This window comes from Drosophila rhopaloa, unplaced genomic scaffold (genome assembly GCF_018152115.1).
Source record: "Drosophila rhopaloa isolate 14029-0021.01 unplaced genomic scaffold, ASM1815211v1 contig_3, whole genome shotgun sequence".
Classification (NCBI taxonomy): Eukaryota; Metazoa; Arthropoda; class Insecta; order Diptera; family Drosophilidae; genus Drosophila; species Drosophila rhopaloa.
The window spans coordinates 6,314,001-6,333,653 of record NW_025335123.1 but is presented as its reverse complement, the minus strand read 5'-3'; the positions used below and the strand labels follow the sequence as shown (position 1 = coordinate 6,333,653).

Genomic DNA, 19,653 nt, shown 5'->3' with positions numbered 1-19,653 from the left:
ACCTAACCGGCCAGAACTGAGGGAAAGCTAAATGCTAAGCCGATAGTGCCATCATTGGCACAACAGCTTAAACTCACAAAAAAAACCAAAATTTTCAGCGACCAAGGACGAGTTGCGAGGAGCCAGAGCCAGCAGATCCCACAGCAGCAACATGGGTGTTCCGAAGTTCTTTCGCTATATCAGCGAGCGTTATCCGTGCCTCAGCGAGTTGGCGCGGGAGCACAGCGTAAGTGAAGCGGGGGCGAATGCCACTGCCATGTGAAGCGCCAACAACCTTTGTTTGCATTTGCAGATCCCCGAGTTCGACAACCTGTACCTGGACATGAACGGCATCATTCACAACTGCTCGCATCCCGACGACAACAACATCCACTTCCACCTGGAGGAGCACCAGATATTCCAGGACATCTTCAACTACGTGGACAAGCTGTTCTACCTGATCAAGCCGCAGCGACTCTTCTTCCTGGCTGTCGACGGGGTGGCTCCGCGCGCCAAGATGAACCAGCAGCGCAGCCGGCGTTTCCGGTCCGCCCGCGAAGCGGAGCAGCTGGAGGCCAAGGCGGCGCAGCGAGGCGAGCGGCGGGAGCACGAGCGCTTCGACAGCAACTGCATCACGCCGGGCACCGAGTTCATGGTACGGCTGCAGGAGGGTCTGCGCGCCTTCCTTAAGACGAAGATCTCCACGGATCCGCTGTGGCAGCGGTGCAGCGTGATCCTCAGTGGCCAGGAGACGCCCGGCGAGGGCGAGCATAAGATCATGGACTACATACGCTACATGAAGGCGCAGCCGGACTTCGATCCCAACACGCGACACTGCCTGTACGGACTGGACGCCGACCTGATCATCCTGGGACTGTGCACCCACGAACTACACTTCGTGGTGCTGCGCGAGGAGGTCAAGTTCGGGCGGAACGTGAAGCGGGCCTCCGTGGAGGAGACGCGCTTCTTCCTGCTGCACTTGGGCCTGCTGCGGGAGTACTTGGAGCTGGAGTTCGACGCCCTGAGCACCCCCGAGCAAAGGCTGGACGTGGCCCAGCTCATTGACGACTGGGTGCTGATGGGCTTCATGGTCGGCAACGACTTCATACCCCATCTGCCGTGCCTCCACATCTCCTCCAACGCGCTGCCCTTGCTCTACCGCACATACATCAGCATTTACCCGTCCCTCGGCGGCAACATCAACGAAAATGGCAAGCTCAACCTGCGTCGCTTGCAGATCTTCCTGTCGGCCCTTACCGAGGTGGAGCTCGATCAGTTCAAGGAGCATGCCGATGACCTCAAGTACATGAACGCCAAGACGGAGGCATTTGACATCGATGTCGCCGAGATCACCGCCAACGAGAGCTACGATTCGGACCTAGGTGCCCTTATCGATCAAAGCATGAAGGTAGGAGCAGTTGAACAGCTCACAAACCCCGGATTTCACTCATTGGAAACCCCTTTTCACCCGCAGCTTTACGAGAACGACAGCGAGGAGGACTGGAGCGACGAGGCGGCGGGTCTGATGAGCGAGTTTCAGAACTACAAGCGCAACTTTTACCGCAACAAGTTCAAAAGTGAGGCGCCGGGCCAACTGATCGAGGAGCTGGGCCACCACTACGTGAACGCGGTGCAGTGGGTCCTCGACTACTACTACCGTGGCGTCCAGTCCTGGGACTGGTACTACCCCTTCCACTATGCGCCGTTCATCAGTGACCTCAAGAATATCGAGCGGGTCCAGATTAACTTCCAGATGGGGACGCCTTTTCTACCATTCCAGCAGGTGAGTTGGGTTTTTAAGACATTCTTAGTGATCAGATCTCCGTTTCATTTATATACTCTTTTTGGTAAGTTGTTAGTTCAGATTATTTAAAATTTTAGACAAGGGAAATGCTCTCCTTAAAATTTGGTTTGCCTCTTACTCAATTAAAAGTAACGTTTAAAAATCTCTCCGGTTTCAAATAACACAATATAAAATAAACAATAGTGAGACTAGGTTTTTTTCGAGTTTTGGAAAACTCAAATATTGGCTGTTCTACGAAGGAATTTTCAAAATCGAAAAGATTGAGGGAGTTCATGATTTACAAATTTCAGCCAAAGACTAGTAACTTCGACCGATTTTTGTTAATAACTTTTGCTATAAGAAATGGACAGTTAGGAAGTTGTAATTGAAATTATATATATTATATTGATGCTATAATTGACAGTATTACATTTTTGTGGTACAGACTCTATTCCTATCTCGCTCTAAATCAGTAAAAGGTGACTAAGATTTTTTTTTTTTAAATATGACTGCAAGATCACTACATTTAAAGAAGTAGAAAGTCGTCATAGAGATATAAAAAACATTTATTTTCGTTAGGCTTAAGCTGAGATAAGGAAACCACTTAAATGTTATCCAGAGAACAGTGAATAAATCAAATGAATAATTACCGCGAATTCCTGTAGATAAGAGATATATTTTCAAACCCTGTCTCTCTGTCTCCACGCAGCTTTTAGCGGTGCTGCCGGCGGCCAGTTGCAAGCTGCTGCCAGCCGCCTACCACGACCTCATGCTGCTGCCGAGCAGCCCGCTGGCCGAGTTCTATCCGCTGGAGTTCGAGAGCGACCTCAACGGCAAGAAGCACGACTGGGAGGCGGTGGTGCTGATACCCTTCATCGACGAACGGCGGCTGCTCAGCGCGATGGTTCCGTGTGAGGCGCAGCTCACGGCCTCGGAGCGGAAACGGAACCGCCACGGGCCGATGTACCTGTACAACCACACTCCAGACTCGCAGGGACCGATGACCGCGCAACCGCCTCTGCGGGCACTGCCGAGCCTCTACTGCACGGAGGTGGCCAAGTGGTCACGAGACATCGCTCTTAATCTGCCGCACAGCGTGTGCGTGGAGCTGCCCAATGCGGCGCGGCACGTCTTCTTCCCGGGCTTCCCCACTATGCAGCACCTGCCCTTCGACGTGAGTTGCACTTGGAGCACATTGTTCCCATGCCAGGAGTAAAATCTCGCGCTTTTTCAGTTTGAGCTACGGCATGACCGCGTCAAGGTCTTCGAACAGGTGAGCCGCAACCAGAACATGGTACTGATGCCGCGCAAACGACCACTGGAGGACACCCTGGACGCGGTGGCCGGGCAATATCTGGAGCAGGTGGTGCACATCGGTTGGCCGCATCTCATCAAGGCGAAGGTGGTGCGCGTGGCCACACGAGAACAGCGGGTCGACGAGGAGGGAATCTCGCAAAACGACTCGCGTCGCTTCGATTCGGAGTGCAAGTCGCTGCAGGAACAGTTGAGTGTGAAGCCGCTCCCGGCGCCTGGCGCCCAATTCCTAATGCTCCTCCATCTCTCTCCCCTGCTAGCTTCACCACGCGCATGGGAATCAAGTTTGCCAACTACGACGTACTCGTTTACGTGCGCACGTTCGCCGGCAGCTCGATAGAGTTCGGCTCCAAAGGGGCACTGATGATGCGGGACGCGTGGAGCAGCGCTGTCACCAGCTATCCCGCCCAGGGTGTGCTGGCCGAACTGACCGTAAAGGAGAACATACGCAAGCAGTTTCGCAAGGTGGAGGAGTTCTTCCCCGTCGGCAGCTCGATCTTCTTTATCGGCTACCCGTATTTCGGCAGCGCGGGAACTGTGCTGGACCCATTGCTGGCCTACAGCCACGGCCGTATACAGGGTAGGGTCGCATCGCCTTGTCACGGCCTGGACACCCTCTTATCGATCTCTTCCCGCTATCTTTCCAGTCAACATCCGCGTCCGCCCGGAACCGGACGTGAAGGCGGCACGCGCGTTCCAAGAAGAGCGTGACAAGGACCTGTTGAACACCTACGATGTCTGCCATATCTTGAACATCAATGGGCGGGCGCTGGGCCGGCTCACCGGCACCGTGTGGGTGGTCCTCGGACCCCGACGGAAGAAGATGGAGAACGTGGCCAAGCACAACATTGGCCTGCAGCTCAAGTTTCCGCGCCAAAACGAGGAGCGAGCGGGCTACTGTTGCCGCAATGGCAACCACTGGTTCTACTCCAGCATGGCCCTGGAGCTAATGCGGAATTATTGCGAGCGTTTCCCAGATGTGGTGGACTTTTTTGGCGTCAGCAGCGATCGGGGCGAGTACGTGTTCGAGGAGGATGTGTTCCCGGACTCAGTTGGTCAGCACAAAGTTGAGGACCTGGCAAACTGGGTGCGCCAGCAGCCGCACATGAAGGTGGAGCGCATCTCGTGCGGCTCCAAGACAGTCTGCCGCGAAACTGTGGAGCTTTTGATGGACGCCGTCGACGACTTGCGCTTACTGCCCGAGAAGGACGTTAAGCTGCAGGTGAAGCCGCACCTGCTCATCAAGCCCAATGTCACGCTGCCAGAAGCATACCGGTCGCGTCGGCCGGTGCGACTCTTCGACCGCGTCATTATCGTCCGCACCATTTACATGGTACCAGTGGGCATCAAGGGCACTGTGATTGGCATTCACCCCGTCACCGATCCCAACCCGGTCCGATTGGAATGCGTGCATGCCGTCGACACCTTCTGTGAGGTGCTGTTCGACAAGCCCGTGCCAAACTGCAACGATATTCACGGCATCGCTCAGGATCGAGTTTACAAGGTGCCGGAAAACGCTATGGTGGTCATCTTCACGAGTGGTGAGTACTCACTCGGAATTTACAAAGAGCTATTTGGAAAAGGTTCCTTTCCAAAGAATATTTTTTAGGTTCATTTCATGTTCGAGTATTTACATGATCTCAATAAAGTCATAGATGGCGGGTATCGAAATAGCAAACTAGTTTTGATTAAATAATTTGACTTCGAAACCCGAGCTCAGATACTCATTTAGTTTTCGAATAATGGAAAAAAATTCTTTTTTAGACCAAGGACAGAAGGACAAAAGCGCGCAGTCGGCGCAGGCACCGCAGCAGAGCAGGACGCAGGCCGAAAACGACCGCATGAACATTCGAGAGCCCCAACAGGCGAGCACCAGTCGCTACGTGACCGCAGCAGGGACGGACTGGCTCCCGATCACGATGAAGACCCAGATAGCCGAGGACTTCGTCAAGACGCGTGGCGATTCTAGGACCAAATCGGATCGCTTCAAGCCGGTACAGCCGCAGCCGATACCGGAACAGACTGACAACTGGCGGCAGCGAACCAGTGCTCCACCGCCCAAGCCCGCGCCAGACAATTGGCGACAGAACCCCTCGCGGCAGCAAGGCGGTAGTTCGTCCGTTGCTCCGTCTAAAACTGCACCGACTGCTGCGCCGGCCACGTCCAAAGCTCCAGCAACAGCGAATCCGCAGGCTCAGACCCTGGCGCTCATGTCGTTGCTGGGCTTAAAGAAAGACCAGGACGCTCCGCAACCTCCACCCCAACTGCCGCAAGCTCCAGTTCCCGGCCAAATGCCTGTGACTTCTTCCAGCGGAGATATGATTTTCGCACAGAATGCTGCTACCCAGTTTTCTTTACAGAATCTTCCCAAGCCACCGCTTTTCTGGCAGCAGGAGGCCCAGAAGGAACAGCAGGCCCAGAAGGAACAGCAGGCCCAGAAGCTACAGCAGGCCCGCAAGCAACAGCAGGCTCAGGCACTGGAGCAAGCGCAGGAAACCACACGCATTAAGAGTGCTGAGTGGTACAGAAGTGCATCGACGGAAGCGGAGGCGGACCAGCAACCCATAGCTGCCCCCCAAATGAGAAAGCAACTTCCTCAGTACCAGCAACCGCCTCTGTTCCTGCAACAGCAACAGCAGATGCATGTGCAGCTCTCGAACGTGGCTAACTCCGGCTACAACAACGGAAATCAGTCGCGTCCCAACAACAACACAGCTGCGCAAAGTGCCTTTAACAACAACGTGCGCATGCAACAGCAGCAGCAGCAACTATACCAGCAGTATCAGCAACAATATCAACCGCCAGTCCAACAGCTGAAGGAGATTAACAATGTGGCACCTCGTTACTCGTCCATACAAGATTTTGTACCTATTCAGGCGTATCGTCCTAAGAAAACGAAGCGTGTCGGTCGCCAGGATCCAGAAGCGGTAAGCGAAAGTTTTTAAGCCAGGCCAGTTGTTGTTTCAAGAATCTTTGTTTCCCTTTTCTGGTGCAGAAATCGTTGGAGGACTCCATTGACACCAACTCTCGATCTAGTCAGTCGGATAAATCGATGAATGATCAGACTGTTGAGCTGATGCAAACGCTCAATATTCAGGTGAGCAATAACGCATGTCGAAACGTAAGATCCCGAAATAATGTATTTCCGGTACAAGCAGCCATCTACATCACAGTCCGAACGTGCTTCCGCACCAGCAGCCGGCACGGATGAAGCCGTACCATCATCTTCAACCCAGGTGAGAATGCATTCCGTAATGAAATTAAAAGCTAACTTCGTTAAGGGTGTCAAGGGTGCATAACTCTTGTAGATGTAAAACAGTTTGATTAATCGCTGTCTACTCATTTCGTTCGAGGAAGGGATTTGAGGAAAATTCCGAATAGTTTATAAAATCTGAGATGGTTCAATGGTCGAGTGTTCCGACTATAAGATTCTCTGTACTTATTGTCCTGTTTCATGCATGAGCATAATTTTTTTAGGCCTATAAAATACTGTAGCTTAAAAATACTTACATTTACTCTTAAACTTTGCTCTTTTGCAGGCGAACAAGCCAAGGAAACAGCGAACTCCCCGAATTGGCGCCAAGTTTGATTTGGATTATATTATGCATTGAGAAAATAATACAATACAGACGTTGCTCCGAATGAATTGATCTATTCTAAACCCCAAATACATGAAATTCGACGATTACGTAGACTTAATTTTAAAACCCACCTAGATATATTCGCTAAGAATGATTTAGACGTAACCTTATTTTTTTCTTTTCCTAGTCTGAATCCTGAAATGAGACTGACTCATCCTTTTATTTTCTTGTAATAAACTCTATTTTTTCCCTTATACTCTTTATGCATTTAATTCATTAATATTTTTTTTATTACAAAAGATCCTGAGTCCAAAGGTCTAAATATGAACACCCTTTTATATTATTTTATTTCTGGATTTTAAAGTAAGCGTCGTGTACATCAATGTTTTAAAAGGAACTGGTTCTATAAGGGGTGTTGGATCGGGTTTTAAATAAAGCTGGTCATAATTATTAGAATTACATTTATCAGTGGAATATGGGTATATTGTTCCACTTATAAAAATATAGGATATTAGCAAGCCATCGCGGCTATTCGTCAAGATGTGTAACATTATTGCACAAATATCGCTTAGACTGTTTTTTGAGCCGTTACAAATTCTCTTTTTGTGCAAAAAACCTCCAAAGTTCTGGGGAATTCTCTGTCATTTTCATCTCGTGCCCCATATATAGACCTTATCTTTGCTCTTTCTTAAGAAAGCTTTTGTTTTTTATAACAAATCGATACATTTGAAAATTTCTGTTAATTTTTATAAAAATAAAAAAAGAAAGGAAGCCAAATTCCGCTTGACGATTTTTTTTGCAGTTATAATCAAAATTGATTTTTATATCGTTCCTATAAAAACTTAAAAGGTCCCAAAATTATATGCAAATTTATATTTAATAGTTATGTTGCTGCATAATTTGATTTTGATAAAGCTTAAAGTCTTCTAAAAATTTATTTTTGGCTTGATTGTGCCATCATATAGTCGTCCGATTTTGATCGTAATCAAAATGTACTCATGAAATCGTATAAAAGTGACGACTTCTCATTAATACGCAACTATATTAAAAAAACGAAGTTATGCAATTGGCTTTATGATGAACCGGGCGGATTCATACTCATACAGAAAACTGGCATTCTTATATCGACTCGTCTGGCGATGCTGATCGAGAATATAAATAGGGTCACAGACGCCTCCTTGCCTGCATTGCCAAATTCTCACTAAAATTATATTCGTTTCTGCAATGGCTTTAATGAAATTTTTGTGTCTAAAATGATTCAATATTAATTGTATGTAGGTATATTCCTTTGTCCTTCGCACCTGGGACTTGTGATCTATCCTCCACAATGACTTTAATAATTCTAGTTTAAACGGAATACAAAATATATTGATTGTTGCAGAAAACTTAGTATTGTCGTACAAAATATATAAATATTTTTCATTGATTGTATTGAACTGCGGCACAATTACGTTACTCAATCAGTGCAAATTACATTGCGAGTCAAAAATATTGACTACAAACAGCTAGGAGACCAAGCACATCGGTACTTAACATATCCGCTGGAGCTTTAACGCACTAATTTTGATCATTAGAATTTCAAGAACATGTGCTTCAGTTAGTTGTAGTGAAAAATTGCTATCTAGAATTATAAGACTTGTCTTTCCTTACGATTTAAGGTTTTGATTTGCGTATAATTAATTACGACTTTATATGTACATACAATGCATTCGTTAAAAATAATAAAAAATAAAATGTTATTAAAAAAAGCCAGCCAGTGTTGTCAACATAGGTTCCATTTGATTCAATTTTAAAAATCCTAAGACAGTGCCAACTTGCGTAATTATATATAAATTCACGAAGCTGGAATAGACATGCGACTTCCACATATCTCTTTCGCTCGCGGATGATTCTACATCGACTTGTCTTTTGCCGAAACAATTATTTAATGGTGTGTGGATCTGCTTTGTGGATGGATGCTGGGATGAGTTGAGCCAGTGGGTACCACACAAAAAGGCACACCAACCGCTCAGCCAACCGCTACAGATCAGATCCGATCAGATAAACTCAGCTTTGCTCAGATCAGCGCAGCCTCTTCTTCATAGCTTTTCGTTTTGTTGTTGTTAATAGTGAATTTTATTGTGGATGCCGTTCTTTATAGAGCTAAGCTTATTCCTGTTCATATTGTTTGTTGTTAGTTAGGTTCTCGCTTCTCGTTATTGTTGCCGCAGATCTGTTGTTGCTGTTATTGTTTTTGCGGTTGTGGGTATTATGTAGCAGTCTTGTTTGGTCCTAAGACGCTGCCGCTGCCGTGGCCAAAACCGACACCGGTTCACTAGAATCAACATGAATCAATTGCTGCTGTTCCTCCTCGGCGCGCAGCTTCGCGGCCTCCTTTTCCTGCAACTGAGCCTCGAGCTCCTCGACATTGCGAAAGATGCGGGCGAACTGGAAGCGTTCATGGCACGCCTGCTGGTAAAGAGCGGTCTCTGCCTCGCATTCCCCGAACACATCGCCGTCCCGCAACGCTGTGTAGATTTTGGTGGCCTCCTGTAAATCAAAAATTAAATTGTAAGATTAAAAACGGACTGGCAATTAAGTCGGCAGCCAGAGCTGACAGGTGCTTACCTCTAGCCGGATCTTAGTCAGGTTGAAGCTGGTGACCAGCTTGATGGCGGCGGCCTTTTTACTATTGTCCAGCTCGTACAGACTGCGGGCGCCCTCGTATAAATGCAGTATGGAAGCGTTGTGTTTGGCAATGAACTCGTCGTTGAGCTGCTGGGGCGTCTTGCTGCCTATCAGTTCTTTGGTAGCCTTGTCCAGCACCTGCTGTACGTGCTCATTGAACGGCTGCTGCTTGGCGGTGATAGCTAACGACTTCATAAAGCGAATAATGCAGCTGTGGACTTCGGGGTGCGCGGGATTCACTGCGCGAGCGCGTACGATGGACTGCAGCATAAGAAGCAGCTTGTTCTTGCGGTAGTAAACCTCGAAGGCTAGCAGGTGCGTCTCGATGCGCTCCTTGGCCAGCTGTTGCAGCGGCCTAAGGAAGTCGATGGCTTTCTCTAGCGGATCGTCCGTGCGCTCCAGTTTCTCGGCCACCAGCTCGTCCAATTGCGGAGCATCGGGGTCGGTCTCCTGGTTCGCCTGCTGCTTCGACTTCTGGTGCTGCTCACGCTTCACCTGCGCCTGTGCGGCCTGCGCACTCTCCAGCTCAGCTTTCTTCTTGGCCTTGCGCTGTTTGCTGCGCAGCTTCTTCAGTTCCGAAGGAGGCAGGTTCTCTGTGGCGAAAAGAGTTGTATTAAGGAAGGTGAACGAGTAATTAAAGATGTACAGTCCGCATACCAATGTCGATCTCCTCAATGGTTGTCTCCGACTTGAGCGGCTTGTCGTACAGACGAATGTACACCTCGATAGCGCACTTGGCCGCCTTAAAGTAGAAAGGATGCTGGCGTAGCACGTCCTCCAGTCGGAGCAGACCAACGTAGGCGCGCAGCGTCATTTTACGCATGCAGTAGGTGTGAAAATCAAACTGGTCCTCAACAATCTCGGCGAAGTGGCGCTCTACCTCGTGGCACTTCTTCAGTGACTCGCCCCAGCGACCCATGCGCTGATAGGCTAGGGCACATTCCGTTTGGAACCACATGCACTGCATCTCGTTCAAGTTGTCCATGGCGGAGACGCCCTCGCGGGTGAACTTCGCGCAGATCTCCTCTGCCTCCTGAACCATGTTACCCCGCAGCATGTACTTAGCGCACTTCGAATTGATGTAACTAAGAAAGAGAAAATAGTTGGTTATACTTAGTAAGCCCCTTCAAAATCTTCGCCAAAGTTGAGCTCACCGATCCGCCGTATCCATACTCTGCGCTTCTTCCAGCCAGACGTACGCCTCCACGGGATCGCCGGCATGCTTAAAGATGCGACCCTTGGTAATGAGCAACTCGATCAGAGTCGGCGTATGATCGATTGCTACGTTGATGTACTCCAGGGCACGGTCTGTGTCACGCATGTAGTCGTAGTGCTGCGCAAGAAACAGTGCCGTCCACACCAGCGCTGAGGCCGGCTCGACGGGAACACCAGCATCAGCGTCTTCCCGCGAGAAGTGGCCGGAGCGAGTAAGATTTTCGAAATACTGCAGCGTCAGCTCCTCGATGGTGGCCGCCTTCTCCGGAATCTGGTGCAGAGTACGCACGTTGACAAAGAGCGGCGGGATGCCCTTACGCAGACCGCGGCGCAGGTACTCGTCGGCCACGATGCGGAACTCTGCGCCGAGGGCGATGTTCAGAGGCAGGCGGCGGGGACAAAGGGCGCGCGGATACTGCTCCTGGAATACACGATAGATCGACACCACTGCGCTGGACTCGGTGACCTGGCGGGCAGCTATGTACTGCTCGTAGTAGAGCACGTTCTCGGGATTGCGGCGGATCAGGGACTCGAAAATGGGCACCGCCTTCTCTTGCTGCTGCAGCTTGATGTACAGGTCTCCAATGGTCTCGCGTACGGCCAGCTTGTCAACGATCTGGGCCTGGTACTTGGTCAGGTGGTCCACGGCCTGCTGCAGACGCTTCGACTCGATGAGTATCTGGTTCTGGTAGAGGAGCAGCTCCGAGTGGCGGTAGTCGTGCGCCTCCTGCCCGTGGAGCGGAACCATGAAAATATAAAGAGATATTGTTGGATTATACGAATGGGTCGGCGGGGAGCCAGCTACATACAATAGAGGTTTGCGACTGGCTGAACGTCTCCAGGATGCTGTTGGCCATGTCATAGTCCCGAAGCAGATGGTAGCTCATGGCGAACCCGATCCAGGAGGCGTGCTGCGAGGGTCGCAGCGTGAACAGGTGGTGGCGCGTCTCCTTGTAGCCCTCCAAGTCGCGCATCTGGATCTGCAGCAGCGACAAGTCCTTGAGGATCTGCAGGTTATCCTTCTCCCACTTGAGCGCGTTGCGGTAGCACTTGATGGCCTCGTCGTACTTCTTGTCGCTGCGCTGGAGCAGTCCGTAGACGTGCCAGCAGACGTGGGACCGCAGGTCGTTGCGCAGCCCTAGGCGGACGTACTTGTAGGCCTCCTCGCGACGTCCCAGCCCGTTCAGGGTGAGTCCCTTCATGGCCAGCGTCTCGCCGTGCTCCGTGTACTTGGGGTTCGAGAGGATCTGCTTGGCCAGCTTAAGGCCATTTTTGTACTGCTTCAGTTCGTAGCATTTCTGGTTGGGGAGACAAAGGATTAGGGCGGCATTAGTCACGGGTTCCTACACATCCCGCCCAGTGTCACATTTTGAGGTTATGCTACCATCGGGCGGCCCACAGTCGAAGGTGGCGAAGCACGGCCCGGCGTCTGGAGGTGCCCCACATCCCGGCCAGCGGCGTAGATGCAACCGTTCTGCTCGGCTGCTGCTGCCACGGCCGGCCAAAAATAGGCACTCCACTCCACTTTGCCGAAAAAGCACATGGATGCCGAAGCCGGCAGTGGTGGCCGCGGAGGCGGAGGGTAGGGGTGTTGGTATAGGGGCTAAAAGGGGGCAGTAAAATGAGCGCCCGGCGCTTACAAGTAGCTTGCGGAAGAGCGCACCCTCCTTGGGCGGCAGGGGATCGCTGGAAGGCATATCTGCAAGGCTGCGGCTGCTCCTCTTCCTCTTCTCGTCGTCGGCTCTTGTTCTTCCTCAGCTGCTGACTGGGTATCGCCTGGATCGCAGTGAATTGCTCCGTACTGCGGGATCTGCGGAGACGGATGCTTCGGCTGCTCTGGGAGCTGGATTCAGTTGGTTGAGTAGACACACCGCACAAGGCGAAAACAGCGAACTGCGGGCACGAGCAAATTTCTAACTTGACGTGAGACAGTCACACGCACACCAGGAACCACAACTATACACATGCACGCACTCGCGCACGCACACCGGCACACGGTGCCGCGTTTCGCAGCGAACGGCTGCGCCTCTGTAGCAGCAACGCGAATGACAGTAAACGCGGTCGATTTGAATCGCGCCGTGGCGGTTATGTAAAGGGGGCTGATCTTTAATTAAAACTCTTTTTGAAAGCGTCGGCGGCCAGCAGGCAGTCTACTTAGTTTCACAACAGATTTCACCAGGCGTGCTCCGCTCTCGCACTCGGCATGAAATTAAGCTACAATTGAATTTAAAAAAAATATTACCAACCTAGTGTCATTCACCGGCAAGGGAATTAGATGCGGCAATCGGACCTATCGATAGTGACTCGATAGTTTGCCGCCCCCTATTGCAAGAAGAAGAACAACGACAGGAGCAACAACATGAATTCTCTGGCCAGGATCGGTGGCTTTGTGTGCCAATCGGTGCAGATAGCCGGCTGCGGAGTAAGTGGATTAACCTAATAAGTTGACAACGGAAGCTAATCCCAAACCAATTGCCCATCCAGCTGCAGCAGGTGCGCACTAAGTATGCCGATTGGAGGATGATCCGCGACGTCAAGCGGCGAAAGTGTGTCAAGGAGCACGCCGTGGAGCGGCTGCGGGTCAACTCGCTGCGCAAAAACGACATCCTGCCTGTCGAGCTGAGAGAGGTAGCGGACGCCGAGATCGCGGCCTTTCCCCGCGACTCATCTTTGGTTCGAGTGCGGGAACGCTGTGCGCTTACGTCACGGCCGCGCGGAGTTGTCCACAAGTATCGGCTCAGCCGAATCGTGTGGCGACACTTGGCTGACTACAACAAACTGTCCGGCGTGCAGCGCGCCATGTGGTAGCGGCTCCTTCTGTTAGCAATCTAAGGAAATAAACCATTCTAGTAGTCCACTTCCCAGATCTTTGTTATCGGTTTTGGTCCCCTCACAGCTGACCAGTCTATCGATAGGCGTGTTATCAGGCTCTGTGGAATAAATAAATAAACCATTTGAAGGGCCGGAGCAAGAATGTCCCGGAAATCAAAGACAGGCGCCGGTGACGAAGGCGGGAAAGGATATGGTCGCCGGTCACAGCTCAACCTGGTCGACTTCAGTTTCCTGGACCGCAAGGCGGAGCTATCAGGGCTGCTACAGGCCAAGAGCCGACAAGTCGGCAGGAGTCTGGTCGAGAACGAATGCGACTTCTGGAAGTTCGTGGGCAAATACGAGGCCATGATGCGCTCCACGGGCCAGCCCGTGCTGCCGCCCCTACTCTGCGAGGAGGAGCTGGTTACTCCTCAGCCGTATCACCGCAGCAAGCACCTTGCTCTGCGCCTGGACGGGGACGAAATGTTCCAGGAGGCACACACGGAGGTGCAGGCGCAGTTCCGTCATCTCCTGCTAGTCTACCTCAATTTTCGTCAGGCGGAGAAGTTCCAGCGCATACGGAAGCTGCGACAGGCGCAGCGCAACCTGCCAATTGCCCGCTTCCGCCAGGATTTACGCGAAGCCCTGGACACGTCCCGTGTGGTCATCGTGGCCGGCGACACGGGCTGTGGAAAGTCCACACAGGTGCCCCAATACCTCTACGATTTTGGTTTTCGCAGCATAGGTGAGTGCTACAAGGATCCACTTAGTGTACCCGCCCTAATCTTTTAATGCCACAGCCTGCACCCAACCACGCCGCTTGGCCTGTGTTTCCCTCTGCAAGCGCGTGGCCCATGAGCTCCTGGACGACTACGGCAGCCGGGTGGCCTTCCAAATCCGGTTCGAGCGCAGCCGGACACAGAGCACTAACATTCTGTTCATCACGGAGGGCCTGTTACTGCGCCAACTGGCCGTGGCCGCCAACCTCGACCAGTACGACGCGCTCATCCTTGACGAGATCCACGAGCGCAACCTGTTCGGGGACTTCTTGCTGGGCGTGACCAAGTGCCTGCTACGAGCGAGGCCGCAGCTGAAGCTGATCCTTATGTCGGCCACTATCAACGTGGAGCTTTTTCACGGCTACTTTCGTGAGGAAGGAGCGCGACTGGTGCAGGTGCCGGGACGCCTGTTCCCCATCAAGCTGCGTTACCTGCCGCCACCAGCACTGGAGCTGAAGGCAGGCCAGGCAACCGCGTCCTCCAAGCGTTCCCAGGGCGCCCGCATTGACCCAGCGCCCTTTGTCCAGGTCCTGAGCCTGATCGACCAGCAGTATCCCAGTAAGTCTGGCCATCCCATCTGACTGAGACTCTATACTAACAATCTAACCCAGCCAGCGAACGAGGCGATGTGCTCATATTCGTGAGTGGCGTTAACGAAATCGAATCGGTAGTGGAGGCTGTTCAGGAGTACGCCACCCAGCAGACCCATTGGCTCGTGCTGCCACTGCACAGTGGACAGGCGATTGCAGAGCAGGGAAAGGTATTCGACTATGCGCCCGAGGGCTGGCGCAAGTGCATTGTGTCCACCAACATTGCCGAAACGTCGCTAACCGTGGACGGCGTGCGGTTCGTGGTCGACTCTGGCAAGGTCAAGGAAATGAGCTACGACGCCACCTGTAAGGGCCAGCGCCTGAAGGAGTTCTGGGTGTCCAAGTCGTCGGCCGAGCAGCGCAAGGGTCGCGCTGGACGCACAGGACCAGGCGTAAGATAATCTGTAATGTTGGGGCCAATGGAGCCTGACCCTTTTATCACATTCCCACTTTCCGATCAAAGGTTTGCTTTCGCCTGTACACCGCGGATCAGTTCAATGCATTTGAGGCCTATCCCACCCCGGAAATCTACCGCGTCCCGCTCGACACGATGCTGCTCCAGATGGTGTCCATGGGATTGCCCGACGTCAGAGTCTTTCCCTTTATTGAGGCGCCGGAAACGGAACGCATCGAGCAGACCATTCTGGCCCTCAAGCAGCACGTAAGACTTTTCACTAATAAATCTATAACAAGGTTATTATAATCCTTAATTGCAGTGTGCCCTCAGCGTGGAGGAGAAGATCACACCACTGGGCAGCTCGCTGGCCAACCTACCTGTGGAGCTATCCATCGGCAAGATGTTGCTCATGGGCTGTGTGTTCCCGGAGGTGGAGCAGCTGTTGACCCTGGCCGCCATGCTCAGCGTGCAGAACCCGCTTACGAATCGTGCCCACACGGACCAGCGTTGTGTGCGAGAGCGTCAGTCGTTGGAGTCTGACCAGGGCGACCTCTTCACCCTGGTGTCCCTGTACCGCGAGTGGCTGCAGCTGAAGATGCGGCGCGAAAGCACTCGCCAGTGGTGCCGACGCCTGGGCATTGAAGAGCAGCGTTTCTACGAGGTGACCAAGCTGCGCCAGCAGTTCCAACGCATCCTCGAGAGCTGCGGGATGGTGGTGGCCAGCAGCTCCGGCTCCCAGCTGACAGGAGCCGAGCGGGCCACTCGGCACGGTGAGCTGCGCCAGCTAAAAGCTCTCAAGCGCCGTCAACGCTTCGAGCAACCACGTCAGCGCAAGTTGCTCAAGCAGCAACACGGGGCGCAGGAGGAGGAGGAGCAGGATGAGGAACAGGGCGACGACATGCGTGACGTGGACTTCCGGCTGCGGTATGACCACCGGCAGCTAGCACTCTTGGAGCGCTCGGCTCGCCTCGACAGGCATCGAGACGTTGTGCTGCTGAAGCTGCTGCTCGGAAGCGGATTTTATCCGCAGCTGGCCGTGGGCGACGAGTTCAACTACTGCAAGGGTGGCGGCCAGCAGTTCTTCCACACGCGCCTCAAGCCGTTCCTACTGCAGCACCCCAACTCCCATTTCGCCAAGCACTACGAGCTGTTGAAACTGGCCGACAGCGACCTGCTGCCGAAGCCAGACTTTTACACGCCAAAGCACCCGTTCAGCGAACGCCACCAGCTGCTTTGCTACCAGTAAGTGAACGAGAGACAATTTCTTGATCCAGTGCTAATCCCACCGATCCGCAGATCGCTGCTGGAGACCGCCAAGCCCTATCTGATAAACTGTATTCGCCTGCCGGCAGCCCAGACTCTGCTGCTCTTCAGCTTCTCCATCGACACGAACGCGGGCATCACTCAGATCGTCTGCGACGGCTGGCTGGGCCTGGATCTGCCGGTCCCGGGCAGTGGCATGGAGCTCCTTAGCCGCGCCATCGAGCTGCGCCGACGGTGGAGTAGTCTGCTTTACGCCAAACTGGAAGGTGAGTGTTTTGTTTTCGTATTATCAGGGATTAATAATTATGACATTTTTAAGCTAAATTTATTGGGGTTTTTTTTCAATCAATTTTAATGTATTAATTAAATTTGTTATTACTTGATTATTTTAACTTTCTAAGCCCGTTTTCTCGTCTAAGTGGACGGTTTAAAGTAGTCATAAACTGTAAACTCAGCAAACGCAGTTAATTTATTAGTTTAAAACCTACTTTTAGCTAAACATCAGAACTATAAATGGAGTTTTAAAGTTTTTGACTTGCCGAAGCTTTGTAATAAAAAATATTTATTTATATAAAGCTAAATTAAGAATTAAAACTAAACGCTAAATAGTACCTAAAGCACTTGGATCTATGGACTTCCGCTCGTCTAATATGACCATCTTAATTTATTTTAAGACAAAAAGAACAATTTGAAATTTGTTGCAGTTATTTATTTATTTCCCGACGGTTTTTAAAACTATGGTAATATAAGTATGCATCATTCGAAGCAAATATATTATGCTAGCGGTAGTTGACATTTTAGTATTATTTGACTTATTTGCAGATCTTAACAATAAGCAGGAATCATCTTCAGGTGTGAGCGATGTGAGTAGCACGCTCTGGCACGAGCTCCTCGACTTCATGGCACTGGACGTGGCGTACGCGATTCGGCGGTTGCTTCCCGCCGATATAAAGAGGCTCTACTCTCGCCAGGAGCCGTCGGCGAAACTTATGGATCTCAAGGAGAACCCCTTTGCCGTCGACTATTCTATGACCGCCAACGAGGAGAAGGGCGGCCTCAACGTATCCGAGCACGTGGTGTACAACTGCTTAGCGGAGCAGCAGTGGACAATGGCCATGGACGCGGCCCTCCGCACAGAGTCATGGCATTGCTCGCGCTGCGACTTCGAGTTGGATGAGTTTGATGTGCTTCAACAACTGGTGCACCGACCACAATGCCCGGGTCGCAAGGCGCAGGGTCGTAAACCTAAACCGGATAGTCTTGTTACCACAACTGATGCCCACCCACCCGCTACACCCAGAAGCTCAAACCCCAACTCATCCGGCGGCTATTACTGTGACACCTGCAAGCGCAAGTTGCAATTGACAAAGATCGACATCCTGCGCCACCAGCAGCAGTGCCGAGATAAAAAGTAATTGACTGAAATAAAGTCCCGAAATGGGTTCTTAAAAGTAAAAGTTACCTACACTTGGAAAACTCGTAATCTTGCATGAATACACCGCTTTTTTATTTTTTATAAAAGTCTGGGTGCCCTTAATTAGAAAAGTCCTTATTTTTCACCCAGTATTTTGGTGACTACCATGCAATTAATGGTCCAATAATGGAATGTTACACCTCGATATGCTAGAAATGAAATTCCAAATCGATTGTCATTTAAATCTGGACATTTTTATTTTTGACCCATATTCGCAAAAAGACATTTTTTTTTAATTTTCGTTTTTTTCATAAGGGGTTACATCATGTTTTTTTGCGAATATGGGTCAAAAATAAAAATGTCCAGATTTGAATGCCATTCGATTTGGAATTTAAATACGAGCTCAGCGAGGTATGACATTCCATTATTGTACCATTATTTTCATTGTTAGGCCCAAAATAGTGAAATTGTTGGTTGAAAAATCATAATTTTTTTCTGGAAAATCAGGACTAGGACTTTTGCCGAAAACACAATTTTTTGTAGCGTTATTTTGTTATAACTTTGCTAAATTCAGCCGCAAAGCTAAAAAACTAAATTTTTTACGCAGCTAAGAATCTAATCTAACAATTCCCATCAAAATCTGACAACATTTTTTTTTTTGAATTTTCGTTTTTTTCATAAGGGGTTACATCATGTTTTTTTGCGAGTATGGGTCAAAAATAAAAATGTCCAGATTTGAATACCATTCGATTTGGAATTTAAATACGAGCTCAGCGAGGTATGACATTCCATTATTGGACCATTATTTTTATTGTTATGGCCAAAATAGTGAAATTTTGGTTGAAAAACCATGATTTTTTTTGTTGAAAATCAGGACTAGGGCTTTTGCCGAAACACGATTTTTTGTAGCGTTAGTTTGTTATAACTTTGCTAAATTTGAACAATCAGACAACAATTTTGTATGGAATTTTCGGTTTTTTTTATAAGGGTTTACATAATTTTTATGACTAAAAAATGAAATTACATCGTGTTTTTTTTTGTACCGTCCTTCCGAAGGGCATTATATTGTTTCGCGAAAATGTTCCTATTCGGGACATTATTTGGCTGCCATCAAAAACATCAGAAACATAAAAGTAGGCAACACTTTTGCAGCAAAAAATATGCATTGAATAACAACTAATGCCTATTTTTAAGATAGGCCTGAGCCAACATTTTAATATTGCCGCTGCCCAAATTAGCAATAAAAAATAATACATTAGTTGTTACTGTCAACCGCAAAACTGTGGCTTTAATAAGTTTGTAGGAAAAAAGTCGTGTACAAATTTTCAATTTACAAGCTGGCTTTAGCGTAAAATTAAGATGAGAAAACGGGCTTCAGAGATTTGTTCTGAATCCTTACATTCTCGCAACAACAACAGTTGCTTAAATCTTAGGACACAACACAATACAAAAAGTTGCACTAGCTTGTGAAAAAGTCTTTGGCTGTCAAGTTGTCCAATTTTTAGATATAGTTGTACACTCTGGATGCCCTCCCTTCTTTACGCTTGCTTCTTCAACTCTGCGCTGTTGTTACTGTCGAGTTTTGTACTTTGCTCTTCTTAGTTCCATGCTCCCTTTTTTCCCAAGATAGAACGCTAGTCGCATATCTGGACTATGGGATACCCGCTACTCACGGCTTTGTTACAAAAGATGTGATTATCAATAAAATTCTTATTAGTCTGTTTGGTTTTTTAACAAATAAATATACATAATCGTAGGTTAAATACCTACTTACTTACTTTAAAATGTTGCTAATCCACTAATCCAATAATCTATTAATATTTCCAATTTTACGGCAAGAAGAGGGCGGTGCCAAATTTT

General features: G+C 49.8%; 4 protein-coding genes across 4 annotated transcripts; 3 read left to right on the top strand and 1 right to left on the bottom strand.

Moving 5' to 3' along the window:
• The first annotated feature begins 32 nt into the window (after positions 1-32).
• On the top strand, positions 33-6,913 carry LOC108042994 (5'-3' exoribonuclease 1). Its single transcript, XM_017121526.2, has 11 exons — positions 33-226; positions 293-1,387; positions 1,454-1,762; positions 2,472-2,936; positions 2,997-3,265; positions 3,337-3,656; positions 3,724-4,617; positions 4,841-6,003; positions 6,072-6,173; positions 6,235-6,312; positions 6,616-6,913. The coding sequence occupies exons 1-11, from the start codon at positions 152-154 to the stop codon at positions 6,685-6,687; spliced, it is 4,842 nt and encodes a 1,613-aa protein (XP_016977015.1). The 5' UTR covers positions 33-151; the 3' UTR covers positions 6,688-6,913.
• Positions 6,914-8,298: 1,385 nt separating this feature from the next.
• On the bottom strand, positions 8,299-12,526 carry LOC108042897 (N-alpha-acetyltransferase 16, NatA auxiliary subunit). Its single transcript, XM_017121390.2, has 6 exons — positions 12,180-12,526; positions 11,349-11,837; positions 10,479-11,266; positions 9,982-10,409; positions 9,265-9,917; positions 8,299-9,186 (listed from the first exon to the last, which is right to left on the bottom strand). The coding sequence occupies exons 1-6, from the start codon at positions 12,234-12,236 to the stop codon at positions 8,929-8,931; spliced, it is 2,673 nt and encodes an 890-aa protein (XP_016976879.1). The 5' UTR covers positions 12,237-12,526; the 3' UTR covers positions 8,299-8,928.
• A 312-nt stretch (positions 12,527-12,838) lies between these two features.
• LOC108042907 (28S ribosomal protein S14, mitochondrial) lies at positions 12,839-13,396 on the top strand. The gene is made up of 2 exons (XM_017121401.1): positions 12,839-12,961; positions 13,024-13,396. Exons 1-2 carry the CDS (start codon positions 12,899-12,901, stop codon positions 13,345-13,347), a joined length of 387 nt encoding a protein of 128 aa, XP_016976890.1. The 5' UTR covers positions 12,839-12,898; the 3' UTR covers positions 13,348-13,396.
• A 13-nt stretch (positions 13,397-13,409) lies between these two features.
• On the top strand, positions 13,410-17,869 carry LOC108042888 (probable ATP-dependent RNA helicase DHX34). Its single transcript, XM_017121378.2, has 7 exons — positions 13,410-14,095; positions 14,151-14,687; positions 14,741-15,111; positions 15,183-15,380; positions 15,436-16,358; positions 16,413-16,645; positions 17,202-17,869. Exons 1-7 carry the CDS (start codon positions 13,513-13,515, stop codon positions 17,792-17,794), a joined length of 3,438 nt encoding a protein of 1,145 aa, XP_016976867.1. The 5' UTR covers positions 13,410-13,512; the 3' UTR covers positions 17,795-17,869.
• The last annotated feature ends 1,784 nt before the right edge of the window (positions 17,870-19,653 follow it).